The sequence below is a fragment of the Physeter macrocephalus genome, unplaced genomic scaffold, assembly GCF_002837175.3.
Source record: "Physeter macrocephalus isolate SW-GA unplaced genomic scaffold, ASM283717v5 random_233, whole genome shotgun sequence".
Classification (NCBI taxonomy): Eukaryota; Metazoa; Chordata; class Mammalia; order Artiodactyla; family Physeteridae; genus Physeter; species Physeter macrocephalus.
Window position 1 is genome coordinate 33815 of NW_021145519.1, and position 26011 is coordinate 59825.

Sequence of the window (26011 nt, forward strand, 5' to 3'; positions counted from 1 at the left end):
TTAAATAACATGTATGTGACCTAAATGTCCACAGACATGAATGGATAAAAAAGATGGGATATATATATACACACACATATGTATGTGTACACACACAAACACAAAATAGAGTACTACTCAGCCATTAAAAAAAAGAATGAAACAATGCCATTTGCAGCAACATGGATGGACCTAGAGATTATCATACCAAGCGAAGAAAGTCAGACAGAGAAAGACAAATATCATATGATACCACTTATATGTGGAATCTAAAAAAATGATACAAATAAACAACATGTATGCGGAAAAGCAAAGAGAAGGCTAGTGAAGCATGCTGACCTCAGGGTTTCAAATCCTCTTCCACTTCTTTTTAACTGTGGGACTTCGGGTTGCGTAAGCCCTCTGGGCCTCAGTTTCCTAATCTGTAAAACGGGCAAAAAGAAACTCCAGTACCTACCCTTATGGGTTGCTGTGAGGCTTGAGCAAAATCATGCATGCGAAGTTCCTAACATGATGCCTGGCACGCAGAAACTGCTCCAAAAATGTTAGAGAATATTGTTATAAACAACTGCTCACCCAGACTGAGATGGGTAATAAGATATGAGCTGGGGGGACTTCCCTGGTGGCGCAGTGGTTAAGAATCCGCCTGCCAATGCAGCCCACACGGGTTCCATCCCTGGTCCGGGAAGAGCCCACATGCCACGAAGCAACTAAGCCCACGTGCCACAACTACTGAAGCCCACACACCTAGAACCCATGCTCCACAACGAGAGAAGCCACCGCAATGAGGAGCTCGCGCACCGCAACGAAAAGTAGCCCCTGCTCGCCACAACTAGAGAAAGCCGGGACGCAGCAACGAAGACCCAATGCAGCCCAAAATAGTAAACAAATGAATGATAAATAAATTATTTTTTTTTAAAAAGAGATATGAGCTGGAGAAGAAAGGATGAACACAGTTCTTTCCAGTTTGTGGGGGCTGAAGCCTGCTGTGTGCCTACTGGAAATGGTAGCACAGCCCGGGAGCTGCCCCAGGGCTGTGCCTTTCCTCCAGCTCTGCGGCTCCCAGGGACTCTGCCTGTCCCTCTCTGCCCCACCTGAGGCCTCCAAGGCTGCAGGAGCCTTGCCGCCTGCAGCGTTCACCCGGTGCTCAGGTGGGGCTAGTGCTCTCCCACTCTGCATCCTCCACTGCCCACCTTGGAAGCTTCCGTCTGGACGCAGGCTGGGCTGCAGGGCTGTAGCCAAACCCTTGACCTTGGCAAGGGCTGGTCCCCTGCTACTCACTCCTGTCGGGTGGATTAGAGCCTGGAGCCCGATTGTTGACGCCATGGGGGCACCTCCCATCACGACAGGACTCGTTCTCCAAGTGAGCCCGGGCCTCTCAGCCGGGGTCCGAGGCTCTGTGCTCTTGGGGCCGTGCCACGAGGATGTGGCCCTTCCGCACATATGCAGGAAGGTACCTGGTAGCCAAGAGAGAACCACCGCTGCTTACCGAGCTAGGACCTGCCAATCAATGCTCCCGTTTTTTTTTGTTTTGTTTTTTTCCTTTTTTTTTTTTTGCGGTACGCGGGCCTCTCACTGCCGTGGCCTCTCCCGTTGCGGAGCACAGGCTCCGGACGCGCAGGCTCAGCGGCCATGGCTCACGGGCCCAGCCGCTCCGCGGCACGTGGGATCTTCCCGGACCGGGGCACGAACCCGCGTCCCCTGCATCGGCAGGCGGATTCTCAATCACTGTGCCACCAGGGAAGCCCAACGCTCCCGTTTTTAAAGGGTGACCCTAAATCACAGCCTTAGAGGTTCCTAATCTCATTTATCTTAAATCTGGAATCTAGACATCTATTTTGCATTTATACAGCCTCAAAATAGTGCTTCCTTTTCTTCTTCCACAATCAACTAGTTTGGTATGACGCTTTCCTCAGGTCATAGGTCCAGGGTTTCCTAGGTCCAGGGTTTGAAGGAATGGCAGCAAAATGTGCCCCAGAGGCAGAGGCACATGCCGGGTGCTGGGGCCTGGGCTTGCCGGGGGGCAGTGGCATCCGCTAACTCGGTCCCCCAAAACACTTAGGACACAGCTGCCCCACACCCTCTGCAGGGGACGCTCTCAGACCCAGGCTGCTCCCCAGGGACTCTCGGTCTCGGGGGGAAGCAGGCAAGTCCACAGACAAATATAAAAGGGCAGGACGCGGGTGACTCCAGGTGGAACGCCATGCTCTGCGCATGCTGCTTGAGGAGGGCCGGACAGGCCGGGGACAGGGAGGCGGGGAGGCGGCCCAGAGAAGGACACATCAAAGCTGAGACCTGAAGGTCACGGGGGAGGAATGGAAGAGCCCAGGCCCGGAGCCGCCCGGACTCGGCACCCTGCTGAGGGCCCCAAGGGCCGGACGCCGCTCTAGGCGCACGGGGGTCTGTCAGGCTCTCAGGGAGCCACCGCCTCGTCCCCTCGCCCCCCATGAGATGCCAGCTGCGGGAGGGGCTGGACTGGGAGGGAGAGGGCTGGGGAGGGCCTCCCCGAGGACGGGCATGTTGAAGTGAACCAGGAGCTGAGGAAAGAATGCGGCCAGCGTAGGAGAGGCTTAGCCAGGCGCCAAGGAAACAATTATAAAACAAGGCCACTCTGTCACACAGCTCTGTTTGGAGCTGAGGGCTCCAGGGGCCTCTGGCCCAGGGCAGCCTTGGCTCTGAGCGGCGTGGAGGCGGCAGGAGCTGGGGCCCCTCCCCTCGGTAAGGCCTCCGGAGGACACCCACGCGGCCCCCCTTCTGCCTGCCTCAGCCTCCCCCAAAATCTTTTTTCCAGAGTGACAGATACCTGCGCTTTCTTAAATTTAAATTTAGTCCTGGTGGGAAGAACAAACTGAACATGCAGCAGAAAATACGCAATTAAAACCCTGTCTTTGCTACACTGACTTTTAGAACCTAAAGAAAAAAACTGACTTCCATAAATCAAAATCAGAGAACTTAGTATTTCTTTTTTAACTAAATCTGGCCTGTTTTGTGTGGTTTTTTTTTTTTTTGGCTGTGTTGGGTCTTTGTTGCTGCATGCGGGCTTTCTCTAGTTGCGGCGAGCAAGGGCTACTCTTCGTTGCGGTGCGCGGGCTTCTCATTGCGGTGGCTTCTCTTGCTGCGGAGCACAGGCTCTAGGCGCGCAGGCTCAGTAGTTGTGGCATGCGGGCTCAGCAGTTGTGGCTCGTGGGCTCCAGAGCTCAGGCTCGGTAGTGTGGCTCACGGGCTTAGCTGCTCCGCAGCATGTGGGATCTTCCCGGACCAGGGCTCGAACCCATGTCTCTGGCACTGGCAGGTGGATTCTTAACCACTGCACCAGCAGGGAAGCCCTGGCCTTGTTTTTATAGTGCCCAGCATTTGTCTTTATTTCTTCTTCATCCAGGAAAACAAAAAGGCACCTTGAAGGCCATCTGTTAGCTGAAAACATTTTTAGAGATACGGTAAATACTAGCACCTAACTTTTTTTTTTTTTAATTATAAAGGCCCAGGTTATTCCCGAAACACAAGAGATTTGATATATTTATCTTTTGTTACTGGCATAATAAAAGCAACAGTAGATCTGGTGAGAACCTGAGTGTTCTGGCCACAAAGAAGAAACTGTGGATTCTGGAAAGACAGGAAAAAACCGGAGAGAAGCAGTCAGATAGATTTTATGCTTTATTTCTTCTGCCCTTCCGATTATTCAGCACAAACTCCCTTCAAAATGACCACTTGACCTTTCCCACAAGAGCCATTAACCTTCCATAGTCTGTCGCGTAAACAGCTTAATTTTCTGACAGCAGCATGACAGAAGAAATTACAAAGGCAATTCCCACTCTCGGTCCAAACAGATGCCAAATGTAAATCACACCGTTTCTAGGAGGAGGACACTCTGCCCCAGTGCCCCCGCCACCCTGCCTCCTTGGGGACTCGGCACAGCCCCACTCCAGTGGAGGACAGCCGCTCACCATCAGTGACCCCCACGTGGATGCGACAGCAGCTCTTCATGGGTCCTTGGGCTGTCCCAGGAAGCTATGACCTAGGCCCAGAAGCTGTTGGTCCCTTTCTCTGATTTTTGAGTACCCGACCCATAGCCTAAGCCAGAATCCCCAGCAGCTAGAGACCCCACTAATTGCTTATTTGGAAAACAAACACTTGCCTACTATTGAATTTGTTACAGAATTACAAAGCTAAAAGAAACTGATCTCATTTTTTTTTCATTTTCAACAACATACCTATTTTGACTACTACCCCTAATCTGGAATAGTAACTTTTAATAATTAGAGACAATTTTAAAGAAAAAAAGAGTTATAACAGAGTTTCTTTTTTTTTTTTTTTTTTTTTCGGCCCCGCCATGTGGCATGCAGGATCTTAGCTCCCTGACCAGAGACCAAACCTGTGCCCGCTGTGTTGGGAGCATGGAGTCTTAACCACTGGATCACCAGGGAAGTCACTAAAACAGAGCTTCTTAATTGTGTTGTTCTCCAGTGAGGGGTTAGTAGCTTTAGGGATGCCTACAGGACCCAGCCAGGAGTGTAAAAGAATTAAGCAGGCCAGGTTCCGTGTTTGCAATGACCTAAACTGAAGAAGGTAAGGTTTGGAAGGGACTGTGACAGTTACTTTTATGTCAACGTGGCTGGGCCAAGCTCCCCAGATATTTGGTCTAACAGTATTCTGGATGCTTCTGTGAAGACGTCTCTTGGATGACATTAACATTTAAATCAGTGGACCTGAGTAAAGCAGATTGCCCTCCATAATGTGGTGGGCTTCGTTCAGTCAGTTGAAGGCACAACCAGAACAAAGTCTGACCTCTCTGAGCAACAAGGAACCTGCCAGCAGACAGCCTTGGCATTCAGACTGCAACCCTTCCCTGAATCTCCAGCCTGCTGGCCTATGCTGCAGATTTTGGAAATACCTAGACTCCACAATCAACTTCTCTTTATATACACATCTTCCTCAACTTACAATGGGGTTACGTCCTGATAAACCCATCATAAGTTGAAAATATCGTAAGTCAAAAATGCATTTAATAAGCCCAACCTACCAAATATCATAGCTTAGCCCAGCCTACCTTAAATGTGCTCAGAACACTATATTAGCCTACAGCTAGGCAGAATCATCTAACGCAGAGTCTATTTTATAGTAAAGCACTGAATATCTCATGTATTTTATTGAATACTGAACTGAAAGAGAAAAACAGAATGGCGATCTGGGTACAGAATGGTCGTAAAGTGTATCAGTTGTTTACCCTCGTGGTCGAGTGGCTGCCTGGGAGCTGCCACTTGCTGCTACTGCCCAGCATCATAAGAGCGTATCCTATTGCATACGGGAAAAGATCCAAATTCAAAATTCGAAGTCTGATTTTTACTGAATGTGCATAGCTTTCACACCATCACAAAGTCAAAAAATCATAATGCGAACCAGCACTACGTCAGGGACTGTCTGTAGATACATCTCCACATCCTGTTGGTTCTGTTTCTCTGGAGAACACTGACTAATACAGGACACATTTTATTTTCATCATAAACACGCTAGAATATTTGCAGTTCCGAAAAGAAATATATCCTCTCTTCTCTTTCTTTAAATCTTTCATTTGCCTATTTTGAACGAGACATAGCCATGAAAAGATATTTCTCTACTATGAGAAAAACAACAATTAGTACAAGATGAATGGCAACCAACTCTGAAACTTGGAGAAGGGGCAGTAGGACATGGTCAGGTCCGTGGTGCACCGGAGCTAACGGGCCAGTGGCTCCAGCCAAGCTGTGGTGCCCTCGGGAATGTGGGGCCAGTACTGCCAGATCTTGATTTCTCAAAAGGATCCAGAAATCTGGTTATTTGACGTAAAATCTCCCAATTTTTAAAACATCCTCAAAAAAATTTAAGATCCTGTGTGGACCAAATGTCTGCTCTTGAATGTAGCCTAGAGGTGACAGAGCACAGGCTCTGGGGGGCACTCCTGGCCATGCTGGCACTTACAGATGGGGGGACCATGGCTTACTTCACCTCCCTATGCCTCAATATGCCCATCTGTAAAATGGCAATGACACTGCCTACAGCTCACAGTGTTGTGGTCAGAATTAAACATGGAACTACATAAAGTGCTTAGCAATGGCTGGCGGCCAGATAAAAAGCCCCCCCTGGTGTCACCTGGAATAGCTGCCCTGTTCAGCAGGCAGAGGTAGGAAGTTCCCAATCACCAGAAGCACCTAAGCTGAGAAAGGCTCCCCCAGAGATGGCCACAGAATTCCTGCCCCGCACGAGAAGCTGGGATAGAGCTCCACAGCATCCTCGTGGTTCTAAAATCCTAGTGTTGCTTCCATTGAGGACAGGATAAATCTGCACAGCTTTCTGGAAAGCAGCTTGGCAACATACATCAAGAACCTCAGAAATACACATCATCTGAAATGCACAAAGATACTGATCACAGCCTTACTTTGCTAGAAAACTAGAAACAACACAAATGTCCATCAGCGGGCGTTGGTTACAATAACTATAGGAGAGTTATTTTTTTTTAATAACTGTAAAAAAAATTTGATAGGAATAACCTCACCACAGAGACATCTACTTATTGTATGGAAAGTGGTTCACAAAATGTGTGGTGAACAACTAAAAATGGGTGACAGAAGTAGGGCACGTTTGACACCGACGTTGTGAATACACACATGTGTAATGATCTCTCTGCACAGGAAACCACTTGGAAGGACGTATATCAATACGCTGACAGTTGTTTTCTCATGCGGTGGGACTGCAAATTCTTTTTGTTTTCTTCTTTTTGCTCATCTGTACTCTCTAATTTTTCTTCAGTGAACAAGTGCTGTCTTGGTGGTAAAAGATGGTAAGAAAAATAACCAACATGGTTTTTTAAAAGAGACAGTGAGGCCCAGGCTGAAGACTCGGACAAAAACGTTGGTCACAAAATCACAACTTTACACAGACTGTGCTGTGCGGCCAGAGATATGGGGCCCGGACAAGAGCGCCCCACGGGCCCTCGAGCCTATTTTCTACTACTTAGGTGCCCCCTTGGCCCGATCCATCCAAGTCTTGTGCTGAGTCCTGTGGAAATGCACCTAAACTCAGGACAGCCAACACAGGCCCCTGAGACCTCCAGGGGCCTCCTCTGCAGTGACCCTCCCCTGCCCCTGGCCTCTTCCAGCCTCGGGCCCGCAGGGAAGCTTGACCAACCAGCTCCTAAAGACAGCGAATTTCCTCAAAAACTATCAAAAGATAGGAATGAAGACATGAAGGGAAAAAAGCAAGAAAAGGGGAGGGAAGGAAGGAGTCACCCTGCGTCCACCCCACACCCACTTTTCCCATCTTCTCTGCCGCTTCTGTTAAGTCAGAGGCACACAGAGCATGACCCAAAGTGGCCGTAAACGACTCTCCCTGCAGCTGACTTACCCCTTTCCCAGTGAGAAGAGCACAGGATTCTCCAGCTCCATGAGCACCTGGAAAGCTTTATTCATGTTTTGATAAGAAAAGCCTTCTCCTGCATCTGCAATTACGACACAGTTTGGGTTGGACGTGTCGATCTGATCAAATTCGGAGCGGACTCCTGGTGAGACAGAGACAGAGAGAGAGAGAGAGAGAGAGAGAGAGAGAGAAGGATAAAGCCCCGGCTGACATGGCCCTCCTCCCTTCTCCTCCCAGGAACACCTGTGTCTGCCTCGTCTGCCTGGCCCTTTCTCAGATGCTCTTTTTGATTCTCAAGCTGCCATGACAGGTGGGCAAGGAAGGGGTGCTCTTCCCATTTTACAGATGAAGGAATTCTGGCTCCACACAGAGTGTGTGTTAGGATCCTGAAAGATGATGGGCCCACCCCGGGGACCCCCACTCCAACACCAGCATTACCCCAGAAGTTCCCTTAGTTCAAAACCATAGGCAGGGGACTACCCTGGTGGCGCAGCGGTTAAGAATCCACCTGCCAATGCAGGGGACACGGGTTCGATCCCTGGTCGGGGAAGATCCCACATGCCGCGGAGCAACTAAGCCCGTGCGCCACAACTACTGAGCCTGCGCTCTAGAGCCCGCGAGCCACAACTACTGAGCCTGTGTTCCACAACTACTGAAGCCCATGCGCCTAGAGCCCGTGCTCTGCAACAAGAGAAGCCACCGCAATGAGAAGCCCGCGCACCGCAACGAAGAGTAGCCCCCGCTCGTCACAACTAGAGAAAGCCCGTGCGCAGCAACCAAGACCCAACACAGCCAAAATTAAATAAATTTTTAAAAAAACCAAAACTCAGGTATCTGTCAACAGGGGAACGGATAAATAAACCATGGGATGTTCGCTCAATAGAATGCCACTGCGCAATCAAGAGGAAAAGACCTACTGACACATGCGACCAAACAGTATGTCGGGTGAAAGAAGCCCTGCACACAAGGAACGGTTAACTCAGTAGGCCTGGGCTGCTCAAACCCTGCACGTCCAAAGAAAGGCTGTCTTCAGATCAGGCCGGCCACCACCTCCCAGGAGATCACCTCTGAGCCCTTGGAATATCCTGCCTGGAAAGAGTGCTTTTGTGTGCCTGGGGCCCTGGGCCACGCTGCATCAGTTTGACACCTGGGGGCCTGGAGACAGAGCAGCCAAGGTCAGTCACACAGGCGCTGCATGCCTACCTGACTGACCCTTAATAAAAACCCTGGGCACAAGGCTGCAGCGAGCTTCTCTGGGTGACCACACCTCAGGCGTACTGTCACACATCGCGCTGCTGGGAGAACGAAGTGCATATCCCAGCACAATGTCCTGGAAGCTCGCGCCTGGATTCTACTGGTCTCTGCCCACGCACCTCTTCCCTTCGCCGAGTTTAATCTGTAATCTTTCACGGTAATAAACCATAACTGTGAGCAGGACGGCTTTTCTGAGTCCTGTGAGTCCTTCTAGCAAATCATCAAGCCTGAGGGTGGTCTTGGGAACCCCCAAAACTAGATGCCGTGTGATTCTATTTATATGAAATTCTAGACACAGTAAACTGATTTATAATGGAAAAAAATCCAAACAGTGGGTGCCTCTAAAGGGGTTGGGGATGGGGACTAATAGGGAAGGGCATGAGGGAACTTTTGGGGATGGTAATGTTCTAGGTCTTTTTATATATATAGATACATATATACATATATATATGAGTATATATATATATATTTTTTTTTTTTTTTTGGCTGCATTGGGTCTCAGTTGCGGCATGCGGACTCTTAGTTGCGGCATGCATGCGGGATCTAGTTCCCCGACCAGGGGTCGAACCCGGGCCCCCTGCATTGGGAGCGTGGAGTCTTACCCACTGGACCACCAGGGAAGTCCCGGTAATGTTCTAGGTCTTGATAGGGGTTTGAGTTACACAGATGTGTGCATTTGTCAAAACTCAGCAAAAGCACACTTGAGATTTTTGTATTTCATTGTATGTAAATTTTACATGAAAAGAAAAAAACTAAACAGATTGAACTCTAGTTAATGATGTGAAGTGTTTAGGGGAAGTGTACCAATGCCTGCAAGTTACTTTGAGATGCATCAAAAAGATAGAGATGGATAGATGGATGGAGGGATGGGTAGATATATAATGAAGAAAATATGGCAAAATGTCACTGGTAAAATCAAGGTGAAGGGCATACAAATATTCCAAGTAAAATTCTTCCAGCTTTGCTGTATGTTTGAAAATTCTCGTAATAAAATGCTGGGGGGAAGATTTATCGACAATAAAACTTGAAGAAGATTCAAAGTCTGAAAAGTCAGGTACACCTATGGAAAACACGGACACAGGATTACAGGTGAGGAAGGGCACCTGGCTTCCCCTTCAGCCTCTCAAGCTCTAACATCTGCCTGTTGGACTCACTGATGAACGATGCCTTCAAGGCAAACTCTGAGTTTCCCTCTCACCTCTGGTAGTTCCACCCCACCCCTCCCTTCGCCCTGGGGAGGGGAGGATTTTCTTTCTGAAGTCTTTCTGTTTCTTTAAGGACCTGTTCTAAAGACACTGGCAGGGATCCTAGATCACAGAGGAAGCATTTGGAGAAACATGATTTCTAAAGGCTGGGCATGTCGCCCTCGACTGGAGCCAGAGTCGTGGACTGGACACCCGGACCTCCAGGGAGCTCCCTCCATCTCTTGGAGGCCCACCCCTGTCCGGAGGCAGAAGAGCATTCTTGTCTCTGCCAGAGGTTTGTAAATCAAAACACCATGTGCAGAGGAAGGAAGAAGGCTCAGTGCAACTAAAGAAAAGTGTCCTGAATTCTGAAGCGTTGCTATGACTCTTCTTTTTATCTTTTTAGCCGCACCGCGCAGCATGTGGGATCTTAGTTCCCCGACCAGGGATTGAACCCGCACTCCCTGCAGTGGGAGCGCAGAGTCTTAACCACTGGACTGCCAGGGAAGTCCCTCTTCTTTTTAAGTATTCAGAAGGTACCAGGTAATACTGTTCCTTCCTCTCTGTTCCAGCAAAACTCCCCGCTGAGGGTCAAAGGGGCTCTTTTCCTTCATTCAGACTAATATCAGGAAGTAAACCTGTGCCGTTTGCCAGACAGCAGGGCTGGTTTTCACAAATATAGTTCAGAAACCTATAGACCTCAGTCTAGCTTTCCATCTCCCCCCTCTCTGTCTCTCTGTGTGTGTCTCTCTGTCTCTCTGTCTCTCTGTCACTGTCTCTCTCTCACTCTCTCTCACACAGACACACACACACACACACAGACACACACACACACACACACACACCCCAGAGGCTAAAATCTTGCCCCATTGACAATGCCTTGCCACCTTGCTTCATCCTAGATCACAGAAAGCAAATTCAGGGTTTTCCTCTGAGGAGCCACCTGGAACCTGCCTCCAAACACCCTCCAGTATGAGGCCGGGATGGATGGGGCCGGGTCCCCAGCAGGGAGCCCACAGGTGTCAACAGGAGCCACGTGCTACCTCTGTGTCCTGCCCAGTGGTTTGGCCCAGGTGAGAAGGACCCCCTCCCCAGCCCCCACCTGGAAAGGAGGCACCTTCACCCAACCAGGTCCCAGGGCCCGGCAGGCCTACCGTCGTGGATGAGCAGGTGTGGCCGCAGGCCTCGCTCCTTCAGGATCAGGCAGGTGGCAGGGGCCGGGGCGGTCACCTCGCCCTCTGAGATGTCGAAGCCCAGGCGCCGAAGCATCCCCACCAGGTCCCCCCGGGACTTCTGCGACTCGTTGGTGCAGAACCTCACCTTCAGCTGGGACCGCTTCAGTCTGGAAGTGGGGAGACAGGCGGTGGGGCTGTCAGCAGGCGGTGTGGCCTCCTGCGGAGGGGCGGGACAGGCGCTCCTCCGAGGGCGCAGGCCAGGTCGCCACGGGCCCCGGAGCTGGGCCTCGACTGACCCCGGGGGTTCTGGAGCTGGAGCAGACCGTTCTCACCCTCACTGCGCTTGACACAGCTGAGGCTCCCCAAGGTTCCCAGCCGGCCTCCGCCCGCACCTCTCCTCCTGCCCGGGACACGTCCCCACCCTCCCCTGGGACACACTGCCCGCGCACGTGCCAATTCTCCCACACTCGACACCTGCTTCACCACACCAGGCCGCTTAGCCTCGCGGGGTCACCTCCGAGCGTCCCGGCCGCCCCTCTGGACCCCTCCCGTCACAGCGAGGACTTCCACTTGGCATCGGAGCTGACTCTGCACCCACACTTTCCCAAACACAGAGGTCAAGGGGCCAAGCTGGGGTGTGTCTCCTCGTCGCTGTCACTGAAGAAAGGTTTGTTCGCCAGCTAGAGTCACCAGGCGCACGGGCGAGTTAACGTGAGGTGAGCCTAGGGTGCCTCCGAGGGCCGGCGGCGCCGACATCCTTCCCGTCCGAGCTCACGGGAGGCTCTGCATCCCAGCCGCACCTGGGCAGCCTCACCGAACGCAGAGCCACGAAGCTGAGGCCTAAAGCGGCCCCAGTGAAATAACATTCAACCCTCCACAGGCAGCTGTTGGGCACCTACCAAATGCCTGGCTGGGGTGGGCGCGCAGAGACGCCACGGTGTCCACAGGCAGGCCCCTGACCCCCAGAGCCCTCAGTCGGCAGGTGGGGCGGAAGACCACACAAAGGAAGGGGAATCCGGGACTGAGAGCAGAGAGGAGCTGGGAAGGACCAAACAGGTGAAGAGACAGGGTGGCCAGGGGCGGCGGGAAGGAGGGGGAGGCCTCCCTGGGGAGGAGAGAGCTCCGGAGCTGAGACCCGAAGGGAAGCAAAGAGGCAACGGCAGAGCGGCCGGCAAAAGGAAGGGGGGACCTGGTAAGCGTCGGCGCTGCAGGTGTGGCCGGGCAGGAGAGGAGGCCGGCGTGGGGGCCGAGCAAGGGGGCCAGCGGGCCGTGGGGAGTGGGAAGAGGTGGGCTGGCCACACAGGCCTGGCCCAGAGCGCACAGCCCTCCCTGGATGAACCCCGGGCCACAGCGAGGGAGCCTTCATATGTGGCGCCTGCAGAGAGCGTGGTGGGGGGCCGTGGAAGACACCAGGCTGCAAGTCAAGAGGCCCGAGAAACCCTAGGGAAAAGGTGGAGGGTCTGTATGTCCCCTTCTCCAACCATCCTGTGTGACGCTGACCCTACCCTGTCTCGATCCAGGTCTCTCTTTCTAACACTAATCAGTACCTCCAATCGTCTCATTTCTGTATCTGTTCATCGTCTCCCCCGGACCCGTGTCCTCCATGCGGTCAGGAACGGGGCCTGTTGGGTGCTCCCTAGCACCCCCGGCGCTTCACACAGGGCTTGGCACACGGCAGGCCCCCGATAAGCATCTGCTGAATGACTGAGTGATGGAAAGTCCAGATGACGGCTGGTGAGAGGGACACTTCCTTAGGACCACGCCTACTGCTTCCCCCAAGGGTGCCCTGACGGAAACAGACAGGATTCAGTGGTGTAGACACGCATTCCCACGTTACAGTGAGCTTTCAGACCCTCTGAGCACTGGAGCGGACAGGTGCGATTTGGAAAAAAATTGGCAGATCTCCTGACAACAGGGCGAACGCAGACAGAGAGGCTGACAATGTCGTAATCAATTCTTTCTTAGTATTTGTCTTTCCTAATCAGGGGGTTATGAATTATCAATTATGTTTAGTGGTTAATTGCCCTTCATAAAGACAGCTTTTGTATTTTTAAATTAGGCAGTTAATACATTGTAACGAATAGCATCACCTTGTACATTACGGACAGATCTTCATTGATTGGCGCCCGGGATGTGCGATCGCGCCCAAGTTAATGGACCCGGGATGTGCGATCGCGCCCAAGTTAATGGAGCAGTTGAGAGAAGAAGGCAGGGGTTGCCGGGGGACTAATTATTGCTAATGGATTATGATGTGACCTTCTCAGAACAGTGAGCAATCGGTGTGACAGTGAGATGACAGTGCCTCACATCTGCTATTCCAAACGCAACTTCGATGCCCATAAAAAAACGAGTAAATAACAGAACTCACTTCAGGACACTTCAGCCACTGTTCTCCTTTGAAATACAACATAAGTTCATCCAAAACACACGCTTTAAAATCAAAGTACTAGTTTTAGGATTGAATCAGTCCCTGGAAAGTGGTGGGAAATGCTTGGGGAAGGCCCCTCCCTGTGGGTCTGTCCCTTCGTGCCCCTGACCGCACCCCCTTTTGACTTTCTGGCAAAAGTCCCAGGTCCTCTCTTCATTTTTCTTAATTACTAAAAATAACAGAAGTGTTCATTATTATTATTAAAATAGTAAAGCATGAATACAACATTACACTGGACCTTGCCTTGGGGCTCGGTATCCGTGATCCGATTTCATCCTCACCCCCTAAGGGCAGAGCCCCGTACACGCACCCCCCAGGGCCCGGTGCCTGGAGCACTGGGGGCCCTAAGCACATGTTGAGAAAACAAGCTGAGGAGGCAAAGAGCCACGGTCCCCGTTCCAGAGACGACAGAACAGAGGCTCCGGGGGGTAGAGGCCTGAGAAGGTCGCTCGGCTTGTAAGCAGCAGAGCCCACGGGCCCGCGGCTGGCTACGGGGTGGTGGCCCAGGCTCTGGTCCAGGGGGTGAAGATGCTGGTGCTTCCCCAGCAAGGGAAGCACCTGCCGGGGCAGGCCCAGCTCATCCCTGCTGGGCAGGAAACTGACACCTTCCCAGGGTGGGGGAGGGTGTGCATGGGGCCCACCTGTGCGTGCACAGGGGACACAGTGTGAGAAGGTGGGTCAGCACTGATGGGGAGGCCCTGCATGGCCAGGGCTATGAGCTGAATTGTGTCCCTCCCACAAAATCGTATGTCGACTCTCTCAGGAGGTAATGAAGGTTGTTAAGTGAGGACAGAAGGGTGGGGCCCTGATATGACAGGATTAGTGTGCTTATAGCAAGAGACACCAGAGATCTCCCTGCGAGCACAGAGAAGGGGCCGTGTCAGGACATGGCAGAAGGTGGCCACCGAACAAGCCAGGAAGAGGACTCTCGCCAGAGACCCACCCTGCCGGCCCCTCGGTCTTGGATGCCTAGGCTTCAGAACTGTGGGAAGCTAAACCTCCGTGCTTAAGCCCCCAGGCTGTGGTATTCGGTTGTGGCAGACTAACACAGCCAAGGAACCAAAGCCTCGGCATCTCTTGGAGGGGTCTGCCGCCAGAGGTCAGATTCAGCCTCGGGAGGCCTGGAACACGTGAATCCAATGTCAGGAAAGCCGGAGCCAGGCGTGGCTTCAGGGCCATGGCACAGTCTGCAAAGGGCTTCCCAAGGGGAGTGAATCCAAAGGATTTCAACATCGGACTGGGCCCAGCTCCAGGACAGGCCATGCCACCCCATCCCCTGACACCCAAGAACCCTGGGCACAGGGGGCCTACCACAGGGTCCCGGCAGCCCAGAGCCGGGCTCCGGCCAGACGCCCCCTCTGAGACCACGGCTTCAGTCCACTGCACCCTCCCCAGAACCCCCGAGAGGGTAGGTACTTGCCCCTACTTCCCGTGGCCGCAATGGCTCTTTGAACTGACCTTTACCTCATCCCGGAGGCCAGGACAAGCTCTGAGTGACGACATCGCCTGATGCAATTACTGAGCATCACATGAACTGGTCCCTTGCAAATCACCTCGGACCTCACACATCTGCTGCCTGTCGGCATCTGCCAGGGGCGCTCACCCGAAAATAATGGAAACCTTCTCATTATCGCTCGGTAGCAGGTAGAGTGCTAGGACGATTATTGGACATCCTGACTGACCTTGGCATTGCTCCACAGCCTGATGCCCTCTGGGCTCGCCAAAGGGGGGCTGGGCACGGGGCAAGGAGGCTGCCCTGGATAAGGCCCCTCCTAGCTCGGTCCCCACCCCACCCCACCCCAGCCATCTGTCACTTTCATCTGACCCTGAAGGCCCTCTCATCACCCTGAGTCTTTGCCTTCACCCTCCTCTATGGCCAAATCCTACCCATCCGTCAAAGCCTGGTTCATATGTCCCCTCCTCCAGGAAGCCCCCCAGACCCCAGCCCCTTCCCCGGGCAGAGCCCATCCTCTTCCCACTTGACTTTCACAGCCCTTGAAGCACAGCAGTGCTTTTCTATGAGAAGCACTTAACTGATCCAAATTCCGGATTTGATGGGCCCACCTGGTAAAGGAACCAAGTCATTCTGCTTTCCAGAGAACTTCAGGAAGAAACCCCATGCTCACTGCCCATCCCGCCTGTGGACGGCACTGCTCCAGCGGCCATCTCTAATCCTTCCTGGTGCAAGGTTGTTAAAGGATTCCAGAAGAGAAAGCACAGTGGAGCCCGATGAGTCCAGACAGGTAGACGGGAGGCTGGGCCTAGGCACAAGGGTTAGAGCGAGTCACGCCTTCCGCAGGCGGAGGAACAAATGCCTAAGAAAGATGCTCTAACACTGAGCGGGAGGCCAGGTGGCCGAGAGGCGACCAGGAAGTGCTTTGGCCCCGGTTCTGCCACTTAATGGCTGTGGGGCCTCCACAGCTGCTTCCTCTCTCTGTGGCTCAGTTTCCTCATCTGGAAAATGGGGATGATAACAGCCTCACATTGTGAGGCCCCAATGAGACCTGCAATGTGCTTGCTCGGGCCTGGCCCACAGTAAGTGCTCACTGAATGGGAGCCGAGAACATCGGCCAGTGGCCGGCGGGCAGGCTCCCCCAACCCAGTTCCCTCCCCGCTCTACCTGCCCCAACTGCCCAGAGCAGGCAGGGCGCTCACCCACCTCGCCCCAGCCACCCTGTGACCAAGCAGCGAGGCCCATGGCGGCTGCCACAACCTCCCCTCCCCTGCTCTCACCACCTGCGCCCACGTGGGGCTCCGAGGAGTACGGGCTGGGTCCTACAGAGGGGGCATGTGTGGAGGGCCTGGGAGGCCAGGCTGATGGCGACTCCAAACCTCACCCCCCACCCCCAGGGGAGGGAACCCAACAGGACGGCGATGGGGAGGAGCCCTCAGGCTGGGTGGGTTCCTGGGTGGGAAGGTGAGGCTGCAGGCTGGCAGGTCAAACGTGAAGTGACAAATGAGGTTAGCACCCAGAGGGGATGGGTGACTTCTCCCCCATCGCAGAGGAAGCAGGGTTTATTTTTTCTGATTTTGCTCATCCCTGGGCTGGTCTGCAAAAGAGCTGTGTGAGGTCCACAGGCCCACCCTGGGCTGAAATTCTGGTCTCCTGCCAGAGCCACCTCTCTGTCAAGTAGCCTGGAATCCTCTCCTGAGACAGAAGAAACTCATACCAGGAGGGAAGGGAGGTGTAGGGGAGGAGAGGGGCGTCTCCCCTCATTCCTGCCTCCCTGACCCCTGCCTGCTCTGCCCCTGGGGCTACAACTCAAGACGCTACCTGATGAGGAATAGGGCCCCTGTTACTACTGAAATGGCCACAGCTGCAGATGTGCTTCAGTTTCTCAGAGAAGGAAAGAACACCCACAACACCTCGGGGGGTCATTATGAACCGAAACTCGGGCGGCAGCGCCCAGCCGAGCCCCTCAGAGAACATCAGTCTCAGCCTCCACACCCATCAGCATCAAGATCTCGTTACCTAGCAGAGCTCCACGGCAGCGCCGGCCACTGTCTGATTTTGAGATCTGTGGCTGCTTTCCTTTCAGAAAGCCACAGAGATTGAAAACACACATTTGGAAAACTGAAACTTGCAAAGTGCATACTTGTTCTAAGAACCCAATTTTTAAAAAATAGAAGGTCAAACAGGAGCCCATGAGCAGAGCGGGGGCAGTTCTGCAGTAGAAAAATACAGTCATAAAGGAAGGGATGGAGGGAGGGAGGGAAGGAGGAAAGAAAGAAAGAAAAATATAGTCACACACACACCAAGGGGCACCCACGTAGATTCTGAGAGGGACCCGGTCCAGCTCCCCATGTGCCCTGACGTAGGCCCTCAGCTTAGGGGCAGGGAGATGCTTCTGGCTGGAGCAGCAAGAGAAGGGCTTTTGCCCCCATGAGAATGGGGTCTGGCTCCCGAGTTGGGGTCCGGCAACTGCACCTTGCACATGTCCTTGGCCAGACATCCATGGGCCAGACTCTTGGATGTCTTGAGTCCCAACCATGAAATGGGGTAACAGTACCGCCTAGCCTGCTGGCTCTCCCGGGTGGGGCACAGAGGACGCGCCGTGAGCCCTATCATGTGCTGGCATCACCACGGGGCCACAAATGCTGAGGGACACCGGTAAGGCCTTTGCCAGTAGCTCTGGCTGGGCCTGCTGCACCTCCCCCTTCTTTCCACCAACCCACCAGAGTAGACATTTTGGCCAGGCTGACAGCCAGCTGCTAGGTCCCTGGAGGTCCCTCCCCACTCTCCATCGGACACTCTGCTGGGCAGACTGTGTCGTCAGAGTCCAGGCAAGAAACAGAGTCCAAAGTCTGGACGGAGAGAAGAGAACAAGAGCAGTGGTGACGCATGGACGTGGCCCTGGCTGAGCCTCTCAGTCCGGGCTAGCCAGCCAGAGAGCTCAGGGGGACAGCAACGAGGTCAAACAGACGTCGGGCAGGCCTGAAGCCAGGGCCCTTACGAAACACGTGGCACACCTTCCACACCCGTGGCTACCTCGCCCGCCATCCAGTACGTTCTCTCTGACCTGCCTGGGCCTCTGAGCTCAGATCAAAGGGACATGCTGAGCCCACAACATCACTTTACTAGTTACTAATAAATTCAATTTAGAATGAAGTGCATGGGAATCTAGAAACCAGAGGAGACCTTGGAGATTATCCAACCTAGTGGCTCCTTTTGCAGAGGGGGAGACTGAGGCCCAGAGGGATACGAGGAACCTAAGGGCACATTTCTGGGAGCCATGGGTTCTTTGGTCCACTCCCCAGCCTTGGAAGGTTAGCCACCAGCTAGTCCTCCCCGGACGTGGTCACAGGCTGGTCAAGTGCTGGGCGCTGCCGGGGACAGAGCCAGGCATTCTCGGGTAAGGTGGGAGCCTGGCTCGGGGAGCAGACACACCCTCAGCACCTCTGCCACCTCGTCCCTGTGTGACCAAGGCTTGTCACCTAACCCTCTCCAACCTCAGTTTCCACATCTGTAAAATGGGGCACTAGCAGTAGCTACTTGACAGGACTGTCCTGAAGCACCTGGCATGTTGCAAATACTCAGTGAATGACAGTGAAGATGATGGTGGTGACAATGACAACCACACCGCTGGCGGGCCCGGGAGGGCAGGTAGTCGGACAAGAAGACAGATGCCCAGGGAACGGGGACAGCCGGAGGAGCCAGCTGGTGAGGGAGGCCTGCTGCACGGAGCCCAGAGAGCGTCGCCCAGGACCACCATTAAGAAAGAGGGCCAAGTTCAACCCAGCAAAGGGAACCTGGGGTAAACCGGTGCCGGCTCATCCCGGCAGACACCCCGGAGCACCCAGGACAGAGGGAGCCCCAACAGTAGTTGCAACAGCTCCCCGCGAGAGGAAACTGAGGCACAAAAAGGCTACGGAACTTGTCCAAGACCACATGACAACGACAGGGCAGAGCTGGGACTCGAAACCCAGGTCCTCGGCCACAAGAGCTGATACCTACCTTCTGTTAGGGGCAGCACCTGCCCTGGTAAGGGTCTGGCCCCCACTCTCCTTCCTCCTGAGGGGGCTTTGAGCAAGTCCTGTTCCTCCGCTATAAACAGGGCTGCATCCTGCCAGCCCCAGGGTGGTGGGAAATCACCCTGCACACTGCCACAGGCAGGGCCCGGGCAGGGCTTTGCCAATACGGCTTCTCTGTATATCCTTGGGGGCCTGGGGGATCAGGACTCCACCTGTGGGCTCCAGGAGTGGCCCGTGCCATGCTCACCTCCTAATCAGCCAGGGCCTTCCTACCAGAGGCAGCATCTTTGGGATAAACCGTTAACTCTGCTCCAGAACCCTCAGGCTGGCTGCCCTTGATTTCCATAGGGTGACCCCGGCCCACCGAGGCTGAGATCAGAAACCCAGAAACAGCCCTTGGCATGACAGTGGAGCCGTGGGTGGCCTCACAACAATGTCCCTCAGTTTCTCTCCACGCAAGTCAGGGTCACAGTTCTGTTATTACTCTACCTGAGGGCGGCTGTGTCTCCTTTAACGCTAAGAACAAAAATGGTATTTCACACACATTACTCTGTAACTTTTTCACTGACTATATGCAACATTCACCTCATATAAACTAATGTCAACACCAGACAGAGCTACCTCGCTCCTTTTAACTGCTGGGGAATATTCTGCAGTCTGGATAAACCATAATTTATTCCCTTGTCCCCTCCTGATAGACACGCAGGTTGTTTCCAGCCACAAATATAAAATTATACACATATGTACTGTTGAGCTGTCCACTGCCCCAGACTTTAGTACTGTTATTTTTTTTTTAACATCTTTTTTGGAGTATAATTGCTTTACATTGTTGTGTTGGTTGCTGCTGTATAACAAAGTGAATCAGCTACACGTATACACATCCCCATATCCCCTCCCTCTTGCGTCTCCCTATCTCACCCCTCTAGGTGGTCACAAAGCACCGAGCTGATCTCCCTGTGCTATACGGGGAGGGCGAAGGGTAAGCTGGGACAAAGTGAGAGAGTGGCATAGACGTATATACACTGCCAAATGTAAAAGAGATAGCTAGTGGGAAGCAGTCGCAGTGGTTAAGACTCCGCCTTCCACTGCAGGGGGCGCGGGTTTGATCCCTGGTGGAGATCCCGCCTGCCGTGGGGCGTGGCCAAAAAAAAAAAAAAAAAAAGACACTTTCATCATTTTCACTGACTGACCTCATAATCGGTATTACAGAATTGAACAGAGAAAATACACACCATTCAAACATTGCTCTTTTATCTGTTTTTAAAATTTGGGGGATTCTACCTCAGATTTCATTTAGGACATAAATGCTCTGAGGCGACATAAGTTTGAGACCACTGGCTCGGGATCTGCGGGGAACTCCAGCCTCCAGTGACCTGTGAACCAACAGAACATGTTCCTTGAGCATCAGTGCTGCCCAAGGAGTCGGGGGTCGTGGAGGGTGATGGGGGGACCATGGAACAGGACGAGAGCCAGCAAGGGGAGGGGCGGCTTCTTAAAATCCCCTGAGCTTTGGGGGAAACAGAGGAAAAGGCGTGGAAGAAGCTACAGGGTCGCCCTGGGGGAATGACTAGGATGGGGCTGGTGATGAGGATTTGGACTCTTTACTTAGTACATTCCTGCGCTAGTCGGATGGTTTACAAGAAGGAAGCCACCTCTGCCTCGGGAAGCCTAAACTGTGGATGTTATGAAACCAGTACTCGGCCTGGGAGGAGAGCATCGTTCTCTCACCTGGCCGCCAACTCTGATGTCAGCCTAGTTCACCCGCAGAGAGGAAACGACAGCACAAGTGACAGGGCATTCTCAACAAACACACCTTGTCCAAGGTCCAGGGTGAGTCAGAAAAGCTGTTGCTGGCCTAAATGAACTCAAACAAACGGCCCGCCCCCTCTGACAGCCTTAAGAGCCCCCTCTGGCAGGTGCTGGGCCACATGGGGGATGGGACGAGGCAACGCTGGGAGGCTCCCAGCTCTCTCACAGTCCTGGTAGCTACTATTATCACCGCCACTCCTGGGCGGCTGTGTCCCTGGGGCCCGATGGAGCCAGGGTGGCCGAGCATCAAGGAGGGGCTTGGTCCTAGGCCGCACTTCAGACAGGTTCCCTGGCCCTGCTCCTGCTGGGAGGGGCCTGAGTTTTAACAGGGTCCCAGGGCTTCTGGTGCACACTGGAGGGATGGGTCTCGGGCCTGTTAGTCTGGGTGGGAATTGCTTTATGAGGCTGCCCTGGGCCGAGGCCGAGCCTGCTTCCTTCCGCCGGCCGCAAAAAGGCTGGGCCGGGCTGGGCCCAGCAGATGTGCTTTAGTGGCCCGAGACAGGATGCAGTAAATGCCCACCCGCCTTTCACATGCAGATGCCTCTGGGTCTCCCCTTTGTGCTGACCAGGCCGGGGGCCGGCCCCTGCAGCCCCCGCTGTGCCCAGCCCTGCCTCTGAATGGCTCCCCTCGGGGAGCCCAACTGCCCAAGAATGGACTCCAATAAAGGGCCTGATGGGGGGACCCAGGCCGGTTACAGATGTCCCATGACCACGCCCACCCACAAGTCCTAGCACAGTAAGAGGGCTCCACCTGGCCAGCACCTTGCCCAGCGGCTCCGGGAAGCCTGGACCTCCTGTTCTCCAATCTGGGACGTTCCTGGCCCAGACGACAGCTTCAGAGCCCAGCTCACACATCACCGGCTCCCCATCTCCCTGGCGGCTCAGTCTCTCTCCACCTGACACTAGCCTTTCCGGGTGCTGTTTACGCTGCTCTCCCCGTACTGGATGGTCAGCTTCCCGAGAGCAGGGACTTGCACCTGCCCCACTCACTGCCCCTTGTCCCAGTGCCTACAGCGGTGTTTTTAGTACAAAAGAAGAACTCTATAAATATTTGTTGGGTGAGTGAACGAATGAACAAATGAACAAGTGCATCTTTAATGAGAAGCAGTGTGGTACTGCGGGGAAAACTGGGGCTTGGAGTCAGGTGGACCGGGGCAGGGCGGGGGACGGGGCGGGAAGGGAGGGAACCCTGGCCCAGCCACTTTCTCCACTTTGGCCCCTTCCCAAATCTCTCTGAGCCTCAGTCCCGGCTTTGAAAAGGGCTGGTTGTGAAGGTAGCTTGATCATCAGTGACTGCTATTATGGTGGTCGGTATTGTTGTAAAAAGCAGAGCTAATACTCCCCATGTGCTCTGTGTCCCGAAACAGGTGGGAACCTTTCCAAAAACCTGAGGACACCTGTCACCACAGGAAGTCTAGGAAGAGAAGTGGTGAGTCACCCCCTCCGGGGTTCCCAGAACAGAAGGTGCTGTTTGGGAACCCACGGCACTGGGGAGATGCCATGGAGGCAAACGCCCCCCAGGGCCCCGGGACCCCCATCAAGCTGCCCCTCTGCAGCGCTGCTCTCACCCTGGGAACTTCCTCTGAGCTCCCTTGTGACTTCAAAGCCAGCCTTGCATATCAAGGAGGCCACAGAGTTCAGGGTGTGGCTGGAAAAACTACAAAAAGTGGTGGAAGCCTGGCGTTACTCACCTTGGCCCGCAGGGCCTGGCCCGCGAAACAGCCGCGTCCCCAAGTCTGACATCCCCAGGGAAACTCCAAAAGCAGGCAGATTTTACTGGGGGAAGTTGCCCACATACACTCACTGCCAGGAGGGTCCGGATGCTGGGCTCCGGGAGCCCCACAGGAGGGCATGGGTGGCTTCCCTGGGCCTGAGTGTGATCAGCTGGCCACTGGAGGCCGGGCCTGGGTGGAGGGGCCTAGTCCTTAAAGAGCCAGCACAAGAGCTGAAGAGAAAAGGAACGTGGGTGAGAGCCAGAGGGTGCCGCAGCGTGGAGGGACCAGGCTCTGCGGGTGCTGGGCTGCTAAGGGGCTGGTCAGTGAAACCCCCCCGAGAGTCTGTATAACTGGGAGCAAGGGGGTGAAGTAGGCAGAGGGAGAGAAGGGGCCACAACGGTCACTCGGGAAGGCCCTGGTGGAGCAGGAAGAGGCATGGGACACGGTCCTGTGGCATGGAGTCCCGGGCAGGGTTCAGAGGGGCCAGGCCTCGTTCTCCAGGACGAACAACTCCCCTGATATAACGAGAACTATGTCCCCTCACCGGAAACAGTCCCACACGCTACGGGGAAGGCACTTCTCCCCTCTCTCTGCTACAAAACTGGCTGGGATGTATTTTAGGACTGTTAGTATATCCGGTTATTATACCGCTGCTAGATTTATACAGTGTAGTTGCTACCAAAGACACTCCAGCTAGATAAATTAGTTGAATTAAAGCAAATCAAGACAAAAAACTCCTGGGGATCTGTGAGAAGATGCCAGTGCCAAACCCACAGAGGTTAAAGGACCAGGGATCACTCTCCTTCGAGTCACACCCTGGAATGTGTGCAGGTGTTTGTCGGACAGTGAATCGGGGGGGAGCGTCACCCAGGGGAGACTGCTAGAGAGAAGCCCCTGACCTTTTCCAATGCCCGCTTCTCCCTCAAAGGACTCTAAGTGTGGGTCCAGCACAGCGGTTAGGAGTCGTGCAGACCTGGGTTCCCATGGTCCCTGGGCCATCCCAGCTGAGACCCTAGCGAGCCCTGAGAAGCAGTGGCTTCAGCTGATTGAGGGAGCTAACCTCCTCCCACCGCCACGCTGTTAGGGGGACTACATGACATAAACAGGGACGCTCAGCATAGAGGAAGCGCTCTCTGAGAGCAGCCAGCTTGGCTGGTGCTGGGAGACGCCTGGAGCCTCACTGGCCCGGGAGGGGTGCACACCAGACCCACATCACTGACTGGACACAAGGGCTCACAATCAGCCCTACCTATTCCAAAGCCACTGCTGAATCCATTCTGTGCTCCTCAGCAGAAGGTAGACGGGCAGGGACCGAGGCTCTGTCCATATCCTTGACCTACTTTATTTCTCAGGTTTTGAGGCAAAAATGACCCTGATAAAATGCAAAGGACTTCGGGACTTCCCTGGTGGTGCAGTGGTTAAGAATCTGCCTGCTAATGCAGGGGACACGGGTTCGAGCCCCGGTCCGGGAAGATCCCACATGCCGCGGAGCAACTAAGCCCGTGCGCCACAACTACTGAGCCTGCACTCTAGAGCCCGCGAGCCACAACTACTGAGCCCACGTGCCACAACTAATGAAGCCCGCGTGCCTAGAGCCCATGCTCTGCAACAAGAGAAGCCACGGCAATGAGAAGCCCGCGCACCACAAGGAAGAGCAGCCCCTGCTCGCCACAACTAGAGAAAGCCTGCATGCAATGAAGACCCAATGCAGCCAAAAATAAAATTAATTAATCAATTAACTTTTAAAAAATTTTAAGAATGAATGAAAATGTAAATTAGTTTAAAAAAATAAAAAATAAATAAAATGCAAAGGACTGACAAACCCACGTGTTGGTGAGGACACAGAGCCACGGGGACTCTCACATATACCACTTTGGGAAGCGATTTGACAGCATCTTCTAGCAATGAACATATGCCTACCTTATGACCAGCAATTCCACTCCTAGGTCTGTACCCAGCAGAAATGCACCCATGCATTCACCAGACATGTTCTAGAATGTTCATGGCAGCACTATTCAAAATAACTGAAAACAGGAAACTACACCCCCTCAATAGAAGAACAGATGTGTACTTTATTTCAATATAAAGTTGTTTTTTTTAAGTGGCCCTGATTTTAAAAAAATTAAAAGCACGTACAACAGGATTTCCTATATTAACATGGGACGTGCTCTTTTGGCCGCGCTCCTCAGCAGGCTGCTGCCATGGGCCGCGGGATCCGTGGGTAGAGGAAGGGCGCCGGCTCCACGTTCCGCGTGCACGTGAAGCACCGAAAGGACGCCGCATCTCTGCGCACCGTGGACTTTGCCGGGCAACACGGTTGCATCAAGGGTATCGTGAAGGACATCATCGACGACCCGGGCTGCAGCGCGCCCCTTGCCAAGGTGGTCTTCCGGGATCCATACCGTTTTAAGAAGCGGACAGAGATGTTCATCACCGCCGAGGGCATCCACACCGGCCAGTTCATGTGCTGTGGCAAGCAGGCCCAGCTCAGCATCGGCAATGTGCTCCCGGTGGGTACCGTACCTGGGGGCACCATCGTGTGTTGTCTGGAGAAGCCTGGTGACTGGGGCAAGCTGGCCAGAACCTCTGGGAACTATGTGACTGTCATCTCCCACAACCCTGAGACAAAGAAGACCAGAGTGAAGCTGCCCTTGGGCTCCAAGAAGGTCATCTCCTCCACCAACAGAGCTGTGGTCGGCGTGGTGGCTGGAGGTGGCGGCGCTGACAAGCCCATTCTGAAGGCCAGCCGTGCCTACCACAAGCATAAGGCAAAGAGGAACTGCTGGCCATGCGTGCGGGGTGTGGCCACAAACCCGGCTGAGCATCCCTTCGGAGGTGGCAACCACCACCACATCGGCAAACCCTCTACCATCCTCAGAGATGCCTCTGCTGGCCAGAAAGTGGGTCTCATTGCTGCCCACCGGACGGGGTGTCTCCGGGGAACCAAGACTGTGCAGGAGAAAGAGAATTAGGGCTGGGGGCTCAATAAAGTTTGTCTTTTTCACAAAAACAAACAAACAAACAAACAAACATGGGCTGTGACGTTTAACTGTCATACCCATGGGGTGTATTGTGTGCCAAGCACTGCGTCAAGGGCCATCATGGCACCTGCATGCACCCCTCTGCGCCCCTCTCCATCCCCTCAGGTGCTCCAGTTCAACACCGGAGCCGTTCTTTATTTCATCTTCTCCCTGTTCCCCGCAATATCCAATACAGAGGCAGGTCCCATTGGAACTACTCCCAAAACATCGAATTCACCCTCTTCTCTTCACCTGCACTGCCGCCCCCAGTCCACGCCCTATCAGGTCTCCCTGGACCACACAAGGGTCTCCCAACTGGCTGTTCCCCTGATTCCTCTGGAGCCCGGCCGTCTGCCCCACTGCCAGCTCACTCTCCACTTTGCAGCCAGAGATCTTCTTAAAATATTTTTTTTTCTGGTGCAGTATTTTTTTCCAGCACTTTTTGAGACAAAATTGACAAAGTATTTGTAATTTGATATCTTGAATGGGAAATACATCCACATGGTTCAAAACTTTAAAAAATGTTTATATACAAAGTTACCGAGGGAAGAGCCTTGCTCCCATCCCTACCCCCAACCACCTAGTT

General features: G+C 53.6%; 1 protein-coding gene and 1 pseudogene across 1 annotated transcript in view; one reads left to right on the plus strand and one right to left on the minus strand.

The window, feature by feature from the left end:
• The window catches only part of LHPP (phospholysine phosphohistidine inorganic pyrophosphate phosphatase), a 49488-nt gene that overhangs the window by 19913 nt on the left and 3564 nt on the right, over positions 1 to 26011 (minus strand). Inside the window, exons 2-4 of the mRNA XM_028484784.2 lie at positions 10961 to 11148; positions 7357 to 7510; positions 3547 to 3582 (exon numbers count right to left, since the gene is read on the minus strand). Of these exons, the coding sequence (XP_028340585.1) occupies positions 3547 to 3582; positions 7357 to 7510; positions 10961 to 11148 (378 nt within the window). The remainder of the gene's footprint in view (positions 1 to 3546; positions 3583 to 7356; positions 7511 to 10960; positions 11149 to 26011) is intronic.
• On the plus strand, positions 24482 to 25473 carry LOC129391853 (60S ribosomal protein L8-like; annotated as a pseudogene).